Source organism: Stegodyphus dumicola, chromosome 1 (genome assembly GCF_044657685.1).
Source record: "Stegodyphus dumicola isolate Sdum_Otavi_A_Nest chromosome 1, ASM4465768v1".
In the NCBI taxonomy this organism is placed as follows: domain Eukaryota; kingdom Metazoa; phylum Arthropoda; class Arachnida; order Araneae; family Eresidae; genus Stegodyphus; species Stegodyphus dumicola.
In genome coordinates this window covers 89,199,837-89,217,564 of record NC_140768.1, presented here as the reverse complement: position 1 = coordinate 89,217,564, position 17,728 = coordinate 89,199,837, and the positions used below count along the sequence as shown (strand labels likewise).

The window sequence follows — 17,728 nt, the reverse complement described above, 5'->3', positions numbered from 1 at the left end:
TACACAAATTTACAGATATTTTATTAATTCTGATAAAACATTTAAATTTTTTGAAGCCAGGCAATAATTACAAATATACAGTTTTGAGCAATTGTAAAACAGACAGCAATAATTTATAATGCGTACAAACTGAGAAATTCTTTAATTACAACAAACAAGCCAGAATATAAACAAACAATATTTTTACCATAAAGTACATACCATATACATTACAGCACTTTTACGTTTTTAGGTGCAAAACATGCTATCAGCTTACATATATCGCTTTTTCATTTCATGCTCTTTTCATGCATAATTGTTGTTAATTAGATACATTAAGAACACATAAAACATAACTACTCAATTTTGAACATGGGAGAAAAAATTATATTTTGTTGGTTACATGTATACACACAAAGGACAATCAAACAATTACACCTTAAAAATATTAATCTGAAAATTCTTAAATCAGCTCAAGAATAAAACACTTACTAAAAATGAAGATGTACAAAAATCAAAATTCCCTTCCACATCTCTAAAGGTACGTACTAATCTGAACCTGGAAATACGATTATTTTTACATTAATATGCCATAAGCACAGAACATATTTAATAAATTATCTGAAATATTGCTTAAGTACAATTCAAAATATACAAATTATAAGAAATATATATTAAATATTCAAAACACATACTTTATCTAAAATGCACAGGGTACGTCAAAAAGAATTGTTCCGCTACAAATGATTACGGCAAGCAATTTAACTGGCACATATCGCCGAGTACTTCAAATTAAAAATAATTTATTGAAATTTATTGTCACATATTATATATACTCTATGTGAAATCCTTCTGTTCTGTAATACACATCCAGGTTGTAGTCCAATTCAATACACATGTTAAGAAATTTTCTTCTTCCTTACAATGAGCTTTTATTGTGAAATTAGGAGCAGGTCTTGTTAGCAAAGGTCCAGAGTTCACATCCTGGTAAAGACAACTGCTGATTTTCCATGTTTCCTCCTTTAACAAAAAAACTTAATGATACTACAAGTTTCACCTGAATTTACAAATGTTGCAGAAGATGATTCGTCACAACCAGGATTTGGCAACCATGCCCCCTATTCCCCAGTCTCCCTTTAAAGAATATCAGAAATCTTCTCTTTCCTTACTGTGTGTCTTTGTATTGTAATTGAAAATACATACAGCTTGCAATTTGAAGGTCTGAAATTCAAAACCCTGCAAGAGCAACATTCTTCACATTTCACACTTTAAAAAAATTATAAATTACTACTCAAACCAAATGTGACAGACATTAATTAATTGTCATCAGGATTTGGCAATTTGCTCCCTTCTTCTCCAGTTGCTTCTTCTCCAGTGGAGGGATTTTCTTCTTTACTGGAGTAACTAGAAAACATATGGCAGGCAATCATGAAATCTAGAGCAATAACTAACTTTTCATATTTCTGCTCTAAAATAAAGACAATGATCCTATGTTCAGACACTGAAGTACACCCAGTATGACTTAAGCACTGGCTTGAATAATACAGACTCGTAGTTTATGAATCAACATCATCATCAAGATTGGATGTCACTGGTGACACAGGAACACTACCTTTAACATATCCTATCCAAACACACACAAAGTGCAAAGAGAAAGCATTTAACAAATTTGAGAGCTAGGAGATAAATATATAATCATTTGCTTTGTTAGACCAAATACGTGTCATGCACCAAAACAATCTCAAGTGGAGCACTTGTAAAGGAACAAACAGAGATATCAAGCACAGCTGACACTGTTCTAGGAGTTGATAAAACTAGTTTTTCTTCAGTTGAAAAATATGAAGCTCATGTAAAATGGTGTTAGTCACCACATGGAACCAATTCCTTTAGCTCAGATGTGAACAACTAAGAACCCAGTGTGAATGCCCCTTAATGTACGACAGATAACTTCAATAATCAAAGTTTAATGCATCATCATCAACTATGAGTCAATTACATTGACTGTTATAACAGGATCACAGCAACTAACTTGGCAATAAATATGAAAAACCTAGAGGCTTTTTTCCCACTTCAATATTACATTATTTCAAAACAATTATAAGGAATTTAATGTTAATTAGCCAGTTATTCACAATTCCAGCCTTTACTATAACTTCTGTATTCCTTACCAGAATGCAAATCAAAAGCCAATATTTAAACTGAGGTTGACAGAGCATGTTTGTGGCTTTGGGTACAAACTATGTGTTACTTTCCTGCCAGCTCTGATAGGTGTAATTATTCGGCTTTGCATTCTCTTGTTGCTGACATTTTGATTTTGATGCTTTGGTAGAATCCTAAGTCAGTTCCTAGTAATATTTAATTGTGGAGTCCTTCACTAGTATTCAATATTTAACTTAAATTTGACTGTTCTGTTTAGATGCATAATCACAAGCTGATATTGTTGCACAAGAGAGTGCCTTTGTCTTCAAAATTATGTCATAACAAAAAGGTTATACAAACCTTCTCATGACTTTCTTGTTGCTTCAGACATAGCAATAATTAACTTCATGTGTGTTAGAAATTTGGGATTAACTAATATTAACAGATCAAATAAAACCTTACCGAATTAAGAACTGCCTTAAATTCACTTTATACTGCATGATTCAAGTTAATAAACTATTTATAATGCATTTCCAATGAAAAATACATTAATATCTAAGCTATTAATATAATAAGATATTCCAAATTTTATGTCCATAGATTAATTTGCATTTGTAGTTTGCTTAATCTTTTTCAGACACAGAAGATCCTGAGCACAGAAAGAAAGGTTTTATTTATCAAAGTAATTTTAAAATAGAATGAATATAAAACTAATAATTAATCTGCATACTATTGTGTGAACTAACATAGCAATGTATCATGTATTGATGTAAAACAAAATTTAATTAAATTGTTTGAATGATTAAACATTGGTTGAATCTTCATAAAATGTTCTGCAAATGCCTATGGTAGATTAAGATAATTTGTATTAAATAAAGATTTACTAAGAAACGTCATGCTAAAAATCACTGGGGCACGGAAATGGAATTTTCATAATTTAAGTTTCATTATAACAATAAATCTCATTTATTGCTGGGAAATGTTTTCCTTAAAGGTTTAAATTTAAAAACTGGGAGATGCTGTAGTCATATTGCAGTCTGTTCATATTGTGCTGGGGAATGGCATTCCATATGGCTTCAACTTGAAGTTCAGTTTTGGTGTGTGCCCTAACAGTTGTAAGAGCGAGTCGCCGACTGATGAAATTCCAGACATGCTTAATGGACGACATATCCATGGGGGGGGAGGGATAGGCAATCCATTGAAAAAGTGAAACCTGTTGTAAGAGCGAGTCGCCGACTGATGAAATTCCAGACATGCTTAATGGGCGACATATCCATGGGAGGGGGAGGGCTAGGCAGTCCATTGAAGAAGTGAAACCTGCTGTGCCCTAAAGAAAGCTTGTGCAGTCTGAGGAACATGTGCATGGGTATTATCCTGCTAAAATATAGCATATGGAATAAGCCAAAGAATGAGGAAGACCTCTGGTTCCACAACTTCCTTTACATAGTGATCGCTGTTGAGGTTTCCTACACTCTGCATTAAATGGGATCAACAATTATACTCAATACCTCCCCACTCCATGATGGTCTTTCTGCAATATGACACTGGATAACACACAGTAGAAGCAGACATTCCCCTCTGTAATGTCTGACACATACTTTTCCATCACTGTACTCTAGATTGTTGCAAGATTCATTGGAGAAAACAACTTGCTGCCACGAAGCAGGTCGTTTCGACGCTGGGGCAGTTTGACGCCATACGTTTCGACGCAGGGGCAGTTTGACGGCATATTTTTTTCCGTATTTTTATTTATTTTTAGAATAAATATGAAGTAATATAAATAAGTAATATGACTGATTTTTATTTACTGAATTAGCAATTATTTGCATGTATATTTGAAATAAATATATATGTGAAAGTGTTCTAGATTTTTGTTTGTGTCCCAGATTAGTGAGAAGCCCCCTCGCCAACGTCAAGGCCCCGGGACATGAGGGAGGGTTTTTTTATTTATTTATTTCACAAAACAGCATCAAAAAGGCAAAATACACAAATGGTAAATAAACATATGTTTACAAAGTAGTTATATTATATTGCAGACAAATATAATTACAGATAAATAAGATTAGAGATAAATAAGATTATATCACAGATCTGTTATTATAATAATCCGTTGCAAAATTATGTGCCACACCTTTCAGGTATTCCATTATTTCACGATTTTCAAAATCTTCAACTATTACTTTAATTCTCCTATCAGCTCGCAGATACCTATTCCGCTTGTGTGGCGGTTCATCTCCATGTACAAATTGTTCATAACGTTGATCAATTGATTTTTGAACACGCCTGTGACCATCTATGAATTCCCATAATGTGGGGTATGAAACACTAAATGATGATGACACCAAATTTAGTTGAATGATGATGCAAACCTATTCTAAAAATAAATAAAAATACGAAAAGTATGGCGTCAAAGAAAAGCAAAAAAAGTCTGGCGTCGAAGTGACCTCGTGTCGAATTGACCAGGCATCGAAACGCTGGCATCGAACCGTTGGTGTCGAACTGACCTGTACTGTGCTGCCACAGGGCACTCCACATGAAGTGTCGCTGTGCCAACTACAGTTGAAGATGTCTGTGATTAGGCGACAGGAATCCTGTGCAAAGGAACCCTTGCACACAGTTTATGCTGCAGCATATGGTGACGAACGGTGGAGCTAGACAACACAACGCCCGTAGCCATGCTCTAACATTGTGCTAGCATAAGAAAGGATGCGCTACAATCCACCACAGCCATGCAGATGATGTGTTTGACATCTCGTGCTATACTGTGCCCCACTGCCAGGATTTTGCCTTGTTTGGTTCTCCTCTGTCCATTTCTTCCAAAGACATATCACTGTTGTGGCATTACACTGCATACGAGCTGTGATTGATCGATACAAAAGTCCACCCTCTCACATACTGCTGATACAGCCTTGTTCGAACTCCGCTAGTTGTTGGTATGGCATCTTCTGTTGTTAATGAGGCAAATTACCCACTACTTAAATGTTCACTGCATATAGACAATGATAAATAGATTTCAATGCAGTTTTACAGTGTTTTATATACATGGAATAAGCAGCCAGTTCTCATTCCATGCATGGTTCAGCGCTTTGTAATTCTAATCATTTGCATGTCTTACCTCACTTTACATTTCCTGTATGTTTGGATCAATTTGCATAATTCTTTCATAGTGTTGCAATTTTCACAAACATTAGGTTAACAATTTTTCTTTTCACACAGCTACTTGATTTATTACATATGGTATTATGACCAAACGGCCATAATATGGTCAAATGGTCATAATACCCAGCTGTTGATGAATATTCAGTATCTACAACCAATAATGGATATTCATTGCTAATATTTTACACCTCTTCTATACCACTAGTTGACTTTTGCAACAAGTGATAGAACAGTGTTTTAGCACCACCATTATACTATCTGTCTACGGTAAGAATACCTCCTGTCACGGTGTCAGGGCGGGTGGCGGTCGTTATAGCAACAGGGCTAGTATATTTCAAATAGGGACGAACCAAGGGTTGCTTTATTGTTATTTTGTTTTTGGCGACTGTTGGCTAAAGGGAAAAGAGTTTATCATTCGTCTTCTCATTCATTCCAGCTGCACGCATCTTTTCTTAGAAAGGATGCCTTATATTATTACTATTAGATATTTTTATTCTCGTTGTTATATCTTTTGTACTGGTATTTGTTCAAATTTGCTTCTATTTAGCTTGATTTTTGTAGTGCTTTGTTAATCGCCAATTTTTTAAAATGCTCCTCCAGTTTAAGAAAGGTCAACCTTTAAAGTCTCAGGCACGTCAAATCGTGTAAAATGCCGCAGAATTCTGCGATTCTGAAGCTTCGGCGAACTCTTTAGTAGTTTCTCTTCCTCAAGTTTTGAAGAGAACATCACAAGCTACTGGAGTATCTGAGTATACAGTTGAAAAAATTAAGCGCAAAGTATCAACAATGGGTGAAGATAAACTTCTAAATACGCTTGGAAAGAAACGTAAAAGATCTGCTAATCATAATTGCAAAATTGACAATTTTGACAAATGCGTTATACGGCAGACAATACAAGACTTTTACATCAAAGAAAAGAAAGTGCCATCTGTGTGGAAATTACTGCCTGTCTTAAGGCAAAAAATAGACTTCCCGTGGCAAAAAGACTCTTTGTGCAAAGTTTTGCGTTCAATGAATTTTCGCTGGAAGAAATGCGTTAACAAAAGAAAAATTCTTACCGAAAGACCTCACATTGTATTTTGGAGGAACAGCTATTTACGCGAAATGACAAAACTCAGAGCAAGTGGACGCCACATCGTTTACATTGATGAAACATGGATTGACAGCAATTTAAATTTTAAGAAATGTTGGCAGCATAATACGGTTTTGGGCGCACAGATAAATGTCAGTTCAAAAAATAGACTGATTGTTGCCCATGCTGGCTCTTCTGCAGGATTTATTCCAGGTGCCCAACTTGTATATAAAGCATCAGCTCAAAGTGGGGATTACCATGGGCAAATGAACTATGGAAATTTTTAAAAATGGGTGTTGGAAAAGCTTCTTCCAAATTTATGACCCCAAAGTGTGGTATGCATGGATAATGCCCCTTATCACACAAAAATTGAAGATCCGACACCCACCAAATATGCTACCAAAACAAACAATGGTTAATTGGCTGATGAAGAAGACGATATGCGGCGATCCCAAAATGCAAAAAGCGGACCTGTTTAACTTAATAGAATGCAATTGTCCTAAAAAAGTAATCTATAAAACTGACATCATAAATGAAAATGGGCATCATGTTGTGCGCCTCCCTCCTTACCACTGTGATCTAAACACAATTGAATATCTTTGGTCATCAGTTAAAAGACTGATCAGGGAAAGGAATGTGACTGGGGACTTAAGCTTGGAAAATTTGAAAAATTTAACACAAAAAGCTTTGGATGAAGTCACTTCTCAAGAATGGCAGGCGCACTGCAACCATGTAGAAAAACTTGAAAATTCTTATTGGGACAAGGATGAACTTCTAGAAGAGATAGTGGATGAATTAATAATTCAAACTGGCAGCAGCGATTCTGATTCAGAAGAAACGGAATCTTGTGACAGTGATTCAGACGACTTTTCAGATGTTATACCTCTATAAAAGTCCTCAAAGAAAGGCATCCTTTTTCTTCATCTGATAGTTCTGTCAAGTTATGAGGATATTTCTAGGTTCAGTATCTTCTTTGCTACTATATAAATGAAAGATTACCAAAAGTGGGCAACAATGAGCCTTCGGCAGAGGCGAAACCCCCCTTGTGGATAATAAAGAATACTGAATGGTTGCTTCATTTCCCATTACTGTGTTCTTGGGAACCCACAAGCCATGGTATAATTTGCTTAAAAAATAATTTTTAATCTTTAATGGAAATTAAATAAGTTTTGTTTTATTATGAAAATATTAATACAATATTATGTTAATGCAACAATGCTCACTGCAGTTATAAAAGCCAAATTTTGTATAATTATATAAATTTCGTATAATTTTAAATATAAAATACGTAACTGAATAATTTAAGAGACCTTAATTTTGTTCTGATTTTAACATTTTATTATGCTACTAGCTATTAGTGTCTATAAAAAACAGCATAATGCATAAATGGGCGCTGGTAATTAAGAGGCCCAGTAGCGGCCGATCAGTAAAGTCACTGAACACTTGTCCGAAGTTTGAATCCCGTGAACGGGCTGGCTGCATGGGCGTTTTCCATGTGTAACGTGTATACGAGCCAGTTTTCCTTAGCAAGACCTCCACGAAGGCATCCCTCCTCTTAGGAATTTTACTCTGGAGGCTTTTCGTAATCATATAAACCAACCCAAACCACTGATAATTAAGGGAAAAGCAGTTTTGATTTTAATTTACCTTTGCTTCCTTTCGCCATTAAATTGACCAGCTTTTGGTTTAGTTTGAAGGTATGGGAAAAGAAGAAATGTTTGCAAAAAGTTTTTATTGAGAGCATAGGTATGTAAATAAACGCTTTTATTTTCAGATGATTCCAGATACATTTAAATATGAATTTTTAGTCATTCTTAAAGCCCAAGCAATAAATTAATAGAATATTTTGAAATAAAAACATAGCAGAAAGGCATTTAAAGACTGAAGAAATTGCTTTGAATGTTCACAGTAGATTAGCTAGAGGGGAGAAATATAAAAATTTAATTTATTTTACATTTATGAAGTGCGTCTATACTATATTACAGAAAATGGGGCAATCAAGTAGATTTCTAAGATGTTATCTAGGATTTTGCAAGCAAACAAATAAACAAAAAAGAAGCAAAATAATAGCATGATTTTTTTTTAATGTAAAAATTAAAATGGTTCTTCAAAAATAAGCACGGATTTTTAAATGTATTTCCCTACAAGTTATTTTGATATATTTTTACTCATTGTACATCTAGTAGAAGGATGGCAAATTCAGCGACTTGTACCTCACACGGCAAAATCAAAGACCGTTTCTTAACTGCAAAAACTTTATCTACGCCATCGAATTTTCATTTTCGGAAATTGAATGTCGGGGGTCAACGCAAAGGGTCAATGAGTATTTTACTTGAAACTAAAACAAAATGTGAATATCGCCAAATCATCTTTAATTGTGCCAAGGTAGCAAACTGAGAAGTAAATCTTCAAGACACCCCTACGAAAAATGGGTCAGGGCTTGTTTTTACGGCAACAGACAGCCGCAGACAAACTGGCGAGAGCTGTTCTTACAATAGACAGACAGTATTCACATAATATAAGTAAAATAGTAACTAACATACTGACCTGCTGTAAATATGCTTTCTGTTCAAAGCTGCACCTCCTATGCCTCCATTTGCAGTAGCCATCTACATAAGAGAAAAGATTTTTATGATTATTAAATTCTTACTATTAGCTCACACTCTCCCTATATCTTATTCAAATTTCCAATCATTAATAAAATACTTTTTATTCATCCATTCAAGTTCAAATACATTTTTAAAACTTGTAGTGGATGACACTTGATGTTAATACAGCTTTTTCATATATTAATTTTTTTTTTAAATTTTTCAGGTGATTTTTATCATAATGATTCACTGTCTGCAGGTTGGCAGTGTTGGCAAATGTTAACTAAAACAGCCTCCAGAACATACTTTGTCAATCTTTTGCATGTTATTGTGAGTATATTTGAAATATTGATGCAAACTGAAAGCTTCAGAATTTCAAACATGCTGTAACATCAAGTATTGATAATGTTAATAAAAAATAAATTTAAATAAGATTTGTCTTTGTTGACCTAAGTAGGAAATTATATTACTTATTTTCTGAATAATAATTTATGCACAATAAAACGATCACATATCACATACTTGAGAAGTTTTAATTTCCTATTTATTGATAGATTTCTAATCAGAAATACAGTTTGATTCTCCAGGTAAAAAATTTATTAGCTTCCCATTTCCTACCATGGATTTGACAAAATATCAAACGAAAGTCAGAGACCGCAAATAAGTTATCTGTTAGTTTAGCCTTTAAGAGAGTCTCAAGCAAATTTCAAACCAAACTGAATGCAAATCCTTTTAAAAGAATCATTCAATATCTTTTTTTAAATTTTTTAAAATTTAATTTAAATATTCAAATTTTCTTTAAAGAGGGAAAAAAGAGTATCACAGTTAAATTAATATTTTGATTTGTACAGTACTTTGAATAGTATTTTCCAAAATATAATCTCTTTGTTCAAATTTAGTATAAACAATATGCATGTATATTATGTTCATGTATTATTATTACTGTATTTTAATGTCATGAGAACTGAATTTACATACTTAAGAATTTTAAAATTTTTTTAAACTATTTTTCCTCTATTGAATTTTTTATGGTTCTCACTGAATTTAATTTTTAGTTTCCCTGATATTCCACCCTCAAATGAAACAATTTTCCTGACCAAAAATAAGAAATATATGAATAGTTAAATTAACTTTATACACTTACTGCAAAATAAAATGTGAATACAAATGTAGCAAAATCTAAGAAAAGACTAACAGATCTACAGCATCCAAAAAAATATACAAGTCACTAAACAACAGTAAAAGATTTATTTTCTTCAAATCTTGTCTTATTTAATGAATTCAGTCCTAAAATTTTAAGGAAGCACTGCATATAACATACTACAATCTATCAAACTTATCTTTCCCATTTCTTCCTCATACAAGCTAAAAAACTTCTGTTTTACTAATAAAATGGCGGTTAAATATAATAACAGTTTTATTTTTTAAGTGTCATAATGGTTGAGATATTTATATATTACTGTAGTAGAAGAAACTAAATTTTTATATTGTACCAAACTATCATAAACATGTACAGCAGCTTTACTATGCAACATCACAATTTTTCTATGTGTTCCTTTCATTTCATTTCGAGTTAAAAAAAATTTCTACAGTATTTTTTGGTTTTCATATCAACTTTAAATATGCACTTGATTAATTTGCTTGCAATGGAAAAAAAATAACTAAACATTCTGCAGGAATACAGTATTTTGCCATAAAATTCTAAAGGGAGCAATTACTTCGAATCTATTCTTACAGCAATCACCATAAAATTTTCCTGAAATAAACCCCCCATTAAAACACAAAATATAAATAAATGCACAAAAATCCCCCCCTTTTTTTTAAATTCAAAGACATAATTCTTTTCTTATGTAAAAAATCCCTAAATTGTAGCAAGGTGGTTGCAGTGCGCATTGAGACCAAACTATATTAAATAAAATGTTCAAAGAGTACCTCTCTTTTGTGCAGCCTTAAAACATAATTTACAGGAGCATTCTGTCTGTAATGGGGTTCTGGACATTTATGAGGTCTGCAAAGCAAAATAAATAAATAAATAAATAGATAAATAAAATAATCTGAAATTGTTAAAAGAACTTTCACCCAAACATGTATTTTTAACAATGATAGAAAACTTACACATATAAGTTAAATGGGGGACATGTAATCATAGGGTTTTTACAAAGTGCATGCTGCTTGCGTAGATACTCCGTCACAATGGAGTGCAGACTGATTGAGGACTGGGAACCTCCACCAAAAGATGGAGTAATGGCTTCCTGATGCCTCAAGGCAGGTGACTGTACATAATTTCCTGAGCAAGTCTGAGGCTTCTGCAGTCTGCCTGAAAGTGACTTTATTTCTGTGTACTGCAAAAATAATCAAAATCAAAATTACAAGATTAACAACTTAAAAATACTGATATCTATTCGTCAAACTTAGGCCAAAATTTTAGCACCTGAAATAGTTATGATAGCTCTAATGGTTTAAGAAAAAATTACCTTTAGCTCATAGGTCTCATTTTGTTCATAAATAATAATAAAAAGAAATATTTTACATGAAACAATACATTTTATGAGGAAAAAAACAAAAATCTATGCAACTGAAATTGACAATTTTATATTAGAAATGACAAAATGATGGTTAAATATAAAATGTGTATACTTTCACTCAAAATTTGTGTGCAGGTAGGTTATTTATTCTATGTGTATTCCAAAACACATAAAAACCCACATGAATTCTACCAAATATTAAAACCTGGAATACAAATAATCAGAAAATACCAAAGACTAAATATATGATTTAGATATATGATACAATTCCATTACAAATTAATGCTAATTAATGGAGATTTGCACACATGCACTTTTTTACTGCACACATAATTTAAAACAAATATTTCCCACAATTGAAATGGCAGCAATTTCACCGTGATGACATGAAATTCATGTAATAAGAAAAAACATTAGATTTCATGTTTTTATTTCCTCTCTCTTTTTTGCCCCACTTTGGTGGTTAAGTATCTTGCTTTGCAGAAAATAAAAACATTCTACAAACATGAAAAATATTTTTTCCTAGATACTGTAACAATTTCTTTCTGAATCAAGCATATCTCGCACATTGGCTCTGATTTAATTTTATGATCTCTGTTGAAGATGTATAAAACGAATTACAAACTTTGCCCTCATAAACTTCATCAATCAAAAAATTAACTCTTAATGCTGTTAATACAAAATACCTGTGGCGTCTTATTTATGACTTTGAGCCTTCTGTTAATTCGGAGAGGCACTGAAGGTGGTGGAATAGACATTGCAGAACTAGAATTTGAAGACTGTGTTAAAGCACTGTTATTGAACTTTGGAAATTTCTCTTTGCCTGCATTCCAAACAGACCACAAAGCTGGACGAGTCTGAAAAATACAAATTTTCAGCATTAATATCATTGAGAATTAGTCTATACCTAGCATACATGTAATTGTGCCAATAATACGCTATAAACACAAATGCTCTATATTTATTTGAGTGTTAAGATATATTCGCACATAATTAAATGATAAAGTGGTTCTGAGTTCAGATTAGATGAAGCGTTATATTTTCTGGTATTTCACAAATGAGGATTAAATTTAGATCTAATATTAGTGATGACAAATCAGAAAAACTTTTATTAGCGAAAGCAGGCCTACGTGGCAATTGCCGTGAACAAAATTAGGAAGTTTCTTTCTTAAAGAAAGCAAAATCTGCTACTGTTTATAACATTTGTACGAAAACTGATTAAAGTGTCTTTTTTCCCCCCTTAAACGATGCAAGTAATAAAAATGTTTTTTTATGTGTAAGGTATTTTTGTGTTGCTTGCATTTAAGAATTAGTTATTATTTAAAGTTAATTCATTATTAAAAACTATATTTTTATCATTTAAAAAGTCTTTTTAACATTGTGAAAAATCTCCTGATTTTTGAGTGTCATAGGTTGGCAAGTATGTACATGTTCCCAACAAGACACAAGCTTATAAATGCTTTTTTCGAAAAAATCCTTTTTTCTGGGATCCAAAAAGTTGTGAAACTCAATTTGTGACATCTTCGTTTTCGGAACTGCTGTTCTTCCAGGTGGTTATCCATGGCTGAAAAATAGTACTAGACCAATGAGTTATATTCAAGGAAATGGGTGGCTGAAGCAGAACTTTCCCATTGTTTTGATCACCTCTTTGGTCGCTTTTGGAGTATAAGATTTGGCATTTAATGTGCAGGAGTTGTGAAGTGCAGGTGAAACTCTTTGCAATTGTGACGAATAGACCTTGGATAATATGGTTCTTTCACTTTCTAGCTATTCGTAGTGGACTATGCAGCGCTGGTCCACCAAACACTTAGCAATATCTTCTTTTGGTGATTGTCCAGTTTAGTGGCCAGTGAGACTGAACCAGAAGTTGAGTAAAGATGTTCCTTTTCTGGTTATCATACACAATCCATTTTTTTATCACATATCAAGATTTGGTCCAGGAATGAGGCTTTATTATGTTGCGACAGCAACAAAAAGCAAATTTTCAACTGTTGGAGTTTGTTTTTCTCAGACAAAATATGAGGATACCACTTGCTTAGCTTCCATGTCATCCCAAGGTTATGAAGATATGAACAAATGATTTTGTCAGATACTCCAAATCTGTGTGCAAGCTCCTGGCAGGTTTGACAAGGATTCTGTTTGATTTCCTCCTCCAGCTGGCCTTTGTCGAGGGTAGATGGACAACCAACACAAGGCTCATTTTCAAGACTTCCATCTCTAGAAGAAAACTGGCTGAACTACTTTTGAGCAGGCCACCCAGACAGTATAGTAGTAGTAGTTAGGGGAGCCGACTTGCAATACCAAAGGAGCCAGGTTCGAAGTGCAGAGAAGGCATAGCTGCAATTGTGCGTCCCTTCATAGGAGGCAAAGGTGGCTCCCCTATTAGGTGCCTCAATAAAGTGACTACTAATTTTGGCCTTAGTATAATGGCCAAGCCGAAGTCGAATGAGGGCCCGCCATTAGTAGAAAAATCCTTTTGAGCAGTCCGTTCACTCACTGATGTCTCTCCAAATGTGAAACATATTCTTTTAGCAGCCTCTGCAGCTTTGCTTCCTAATTTATATTTATAAAACAAAATAGACCTCAAAATTTCCTTTCCAACGACTTTTTTTTTTTTTTTTTTTTTTCCCAAAGACTGCAGCTCTCACAAAACCAACAGAGAAACATGAGGTGCACAAAAGAACTCTCTTCTGAATAAGGTTTGAAAGGAATGTAAACCTACGATGTCATCAGAATCCATTTGACCCCACTAATGTGCCAAAGTAACTGTTCTCAAAAACTGCATGGACCTTCTTGGTTACCAGATATTTTCTGTCTCCATTACCTTCCATGCAACCATGGCATGCTACACTTTATATCTGTAACCTCTGTTCATAAAAAAACCTATATTTCTTGAATATGTATTTCAAGTTGTAAGCAGAGTATGTATTCTTATCTTTATATTAAAAGGTAATGAAATGTACAGATCAAATTGTTTTTCCAATGATTGGTACTAAGAAAATAATTTCATTTCAGCTCACTATTGTGTGTCAGCAACTTATTTTTGTTGCACAACAACAATTTTCAGTTTCTTTATTTGGTTAGCAACACTTATGAACAACGTTTCATAGCAACACTTTTTTCAGAAATATTTTTGCAATAATAAAGCGAATCATTAGAACACTCCAACTTTTAAAATTCACATAAGTTTATTCTATTTTGATATCATTATATATTTATTTTTATTTAATATTTATTTTTATTATTACTGTACTTCCAACCTCTGATTTAGAATACATTGTCAGATCATTCCTTAAAAATACACTGCTAAATTATAAAAATACATTCATCTTTCGCTGCTTCTTTATCTGCCCAAGGGCAGGGATACCTTCATGGAGGACTTTCTAAGAGAAACTGGCCGGTATTTACACTACACATAGATAAGGCCATAAAAATGGCTATGCAACCAGCCAGCTCACTGGGATTTCAGGCTGTCAAACTATCAGTATTCAACATATGCTCAGCATTACCATCGTTAATGGGGAGTCTATAGCATTCAGTTTTGAATACAGTTACATTTTTAATCTTCTGAATGATATGACTGCCTTTTTCAAGTCATAAGATTTTTTGTCAGTTGGTATATATCAGTTTATAATTAAATACTTAGCTTTCATACGTTCTTTAATGACGTAAATGTCATCTTCAAGAATGGTGGTGTGGTGTATTTAATTATGGCAAAGCACACTAGGGCTATCTGCCTAAGGGGAGGGATGCCTTCGTGGAGGACTTTCGAAGGGAAAATGGCTCGTATACACATTACACATGGGGAAAACACCCATGCAGCCAGCCCGTTCGCGGGATTCGAACCTCGGACCGAACTATCAGTGTTCAGCAACTTTACCGCTCGGCCGCTGGTGGGCTTCTTCAAGAATGGAAGCTTACGAAAACAGAAACTAAAATAAGTAATTATAAAAATTCAACTTTTAACACTGTTTAAATACCATTTTTCATGAGCAGATCCAAAAGTTGAGTCACTCAAGGAGTTCAAGAAAAAATTAAAAACTGCTCATTAACAAACAGATAGAACAACAATGGATTCATACAACTTAACTACACCAAATATGAACAGAGTACAAAATAACTCTTTATTTGCTTTCTTTTTTAAAAAAATTAACTTTTATTGGGTCATCTGGAAAGTTCTGTAGTTTTTTAAATCGAAGCACGTTTTCTTTTAATTATTTTGTTACTTACGATAAGGAGTGATCTCAATCGAAATGGATGCTTAAATGTGATCTTTTTTGCTAGCAATGTGGAATTTTAGCATGTGTTGTGGCATAATTCAGTTCTGCATTTCAGTACAATGCTAAGAATGGAGAACACTAAAAGTTCATTTTTGTCCTATTATGATCTTGTAGCTCTCTTTTACTTAAAAAACAGGAAAATGCTAATGAGATTGGTTATGCAAACATGGAAAAAGTACTGACACAATTCAAAGATGGTTTGAGAAGACTTAAGTGCAGAAATTTCAGCCTCGAAAATGATGCTTGCTCTGGACAACTAACCTCTATAATCAAGGATCTATCAAAATTTTAGAGTATAGATAGATTTAGAGATATTTTAAAGAAGAGGAAGAGTTAAAATATACAAAAAATTTTTGTAAAAGAGGTTTTTTCAGTATAGAATTAGATCATAGAAAAAGGTTGTCAGAATACCGAAACTGAAGAATAATGATATAAAAGGAAAAATTTGAAAATTAATATTGGTTAAATTATGATGCATTTTATAAAATACAAACGTAAAAACATAGACTAATGAAAATATTTGCATAATGTAATATTTTGCATATCAATTTTGCACCACTGTTGAACGTTTTCAATAGAAACAGAATTTTTAGATTCATCACCATCTGCAGAGGAATCCAAGAAATTCTCATCAGTTTCACTATAACTATCTTCAATATACTTGAAATCAGAGTCAGAACTACTATCAGTGTTGGAAATATCGTCAGGAATATAGGTTATATCACTCACGAAACGCTTCCTGCCAGACACCTTTGAATTCTGAAAAGCGCACACAAAATGCTACATTACGTATTCTTGTATATTTGGCAGAAATGTGGACAACTAACGTCATCTGTTAGCCCACATCTAAATATACAATTAAACATCACAGAAACGCTGAAAGGAAACCTTGAATGGGAAAAGAGCGGGTTGAAGGGTTAAATAGACGACAAAAATTCATCCCCACGGAAATCACGGATTGCGCAAATTTTGCTACTTCTACATTGCCCGAGGAAATCGCGAGATGCGCAGCGAGAGGGTTAATGTCATCAGAGAAAGACTAAGATTTATTGAATATGGCTGGAATGTTTTGTGACATCTCCCCTTTATATTCACTGAAAATTTTTATCTCCTCAGGTCCCTTCAAAATTCTCCAAATGGTCAGGAGCTCACTTATTTGGAGACTGTCAGACAGCATCTCAATAACTTTTTACGAATAAACCAAAAAGACATTTTTCAAGAATTTTCCAACTGCCATAGAGATGGACAAAAAAAAAAAAAAAAATGTTGCTTATGTGATTCAATGAAATCTTCTAATGTTTTTGTACTGCTTTAATTATCATCTTTCATATAACATTTTAAGAAAAAATCCACAATATTTTTCAGATATTCACAAATTACTACTTAACATTTCAAAAATTACTACTTAACATTTCATTATCAGGAAAGAATTGATGTAAACATTTGTTTGAACTCCCTCGACTTTTGGAAATATATTTTATTTTTACTGACCTGCCCTGCAACCCGTGACAGTTGATTTCCTACGCAAGTGACCCTGTGAAACAATATTCAAAACTTTGTTTGTGATGCTTCTTCAGAATTTATTAGTGAAAATGAGATTCATCACTATCTGCAGAGGAATCCGAGAAATTCTCAACAGTTTTGCTATAACTATCTTCAATATACTTGAAATCAGAGTCAGAACTACTATCAGTGTTGGAAATATCGTCAGGAATATAGGTTAGATCAGTCATAAAACGCTTCCTGGCAGACACCTTTGAATTCTGACAAGCGCACACAAAATGCTACATTACGTATTCTTGTATATTTGGCAGAAATGTGGACAACTAATTTCATCTGTTAGCCCACATCTAAATAAACAATTAAACATCACAGAAAAGATGAAAGGAAACCTTGAATGGGAAAAGAGCAGGTTGCACAGTTAAATAGACGGCAAAAATTCATCTCCCACAGAAATCACGGATTGCGCAAATTTTGCTACTTCTA

General features: G+C 33.4%; 1 protein-coding gene and 1 pseudogene across 1 annotated transcript in view; one reads left to right on the top strand and one right to left on the bottom strand.

Moving 5' to 3' along the window:
- Window positions 1-17,728, bottom strand: part of mahj (LisH and WD40 domain-containing protein mahjong) — a 208,664-nt gene that overhangs the window by 59,832 nt on the left and 131,104 nt on the right. Inside the window, exons 23-27 of the mRNA XM_085817765.1 lie at window positions 12,149-12,319; window positions 11,053-11,279; window positions 10,870-10,945; window positions 8,897-8,958; window positions 472-538 (exon numbers count right to left, since the gene is read on the bottom strand). Coding sequence (XP_085673891.1) covers window positions 472-538; window positions 8,897-8,958; window positions 10,870-10,945; window positions 11,053-11,279; window positions 12,149-12,319 — 603 coding nt within the window. The remainder of the gene's footprint in view (window positions 1-471; window positions 539-8,896; window positions 8,959-10,869; window positions 10,946-11,052; window positions 11,280-12,148; window positions 12,320-17,728) is intronic.
- LOC146999146 (uncharacterized) lies at window positions 4,427-7,240 on the top strand (annotated as a pseudogene).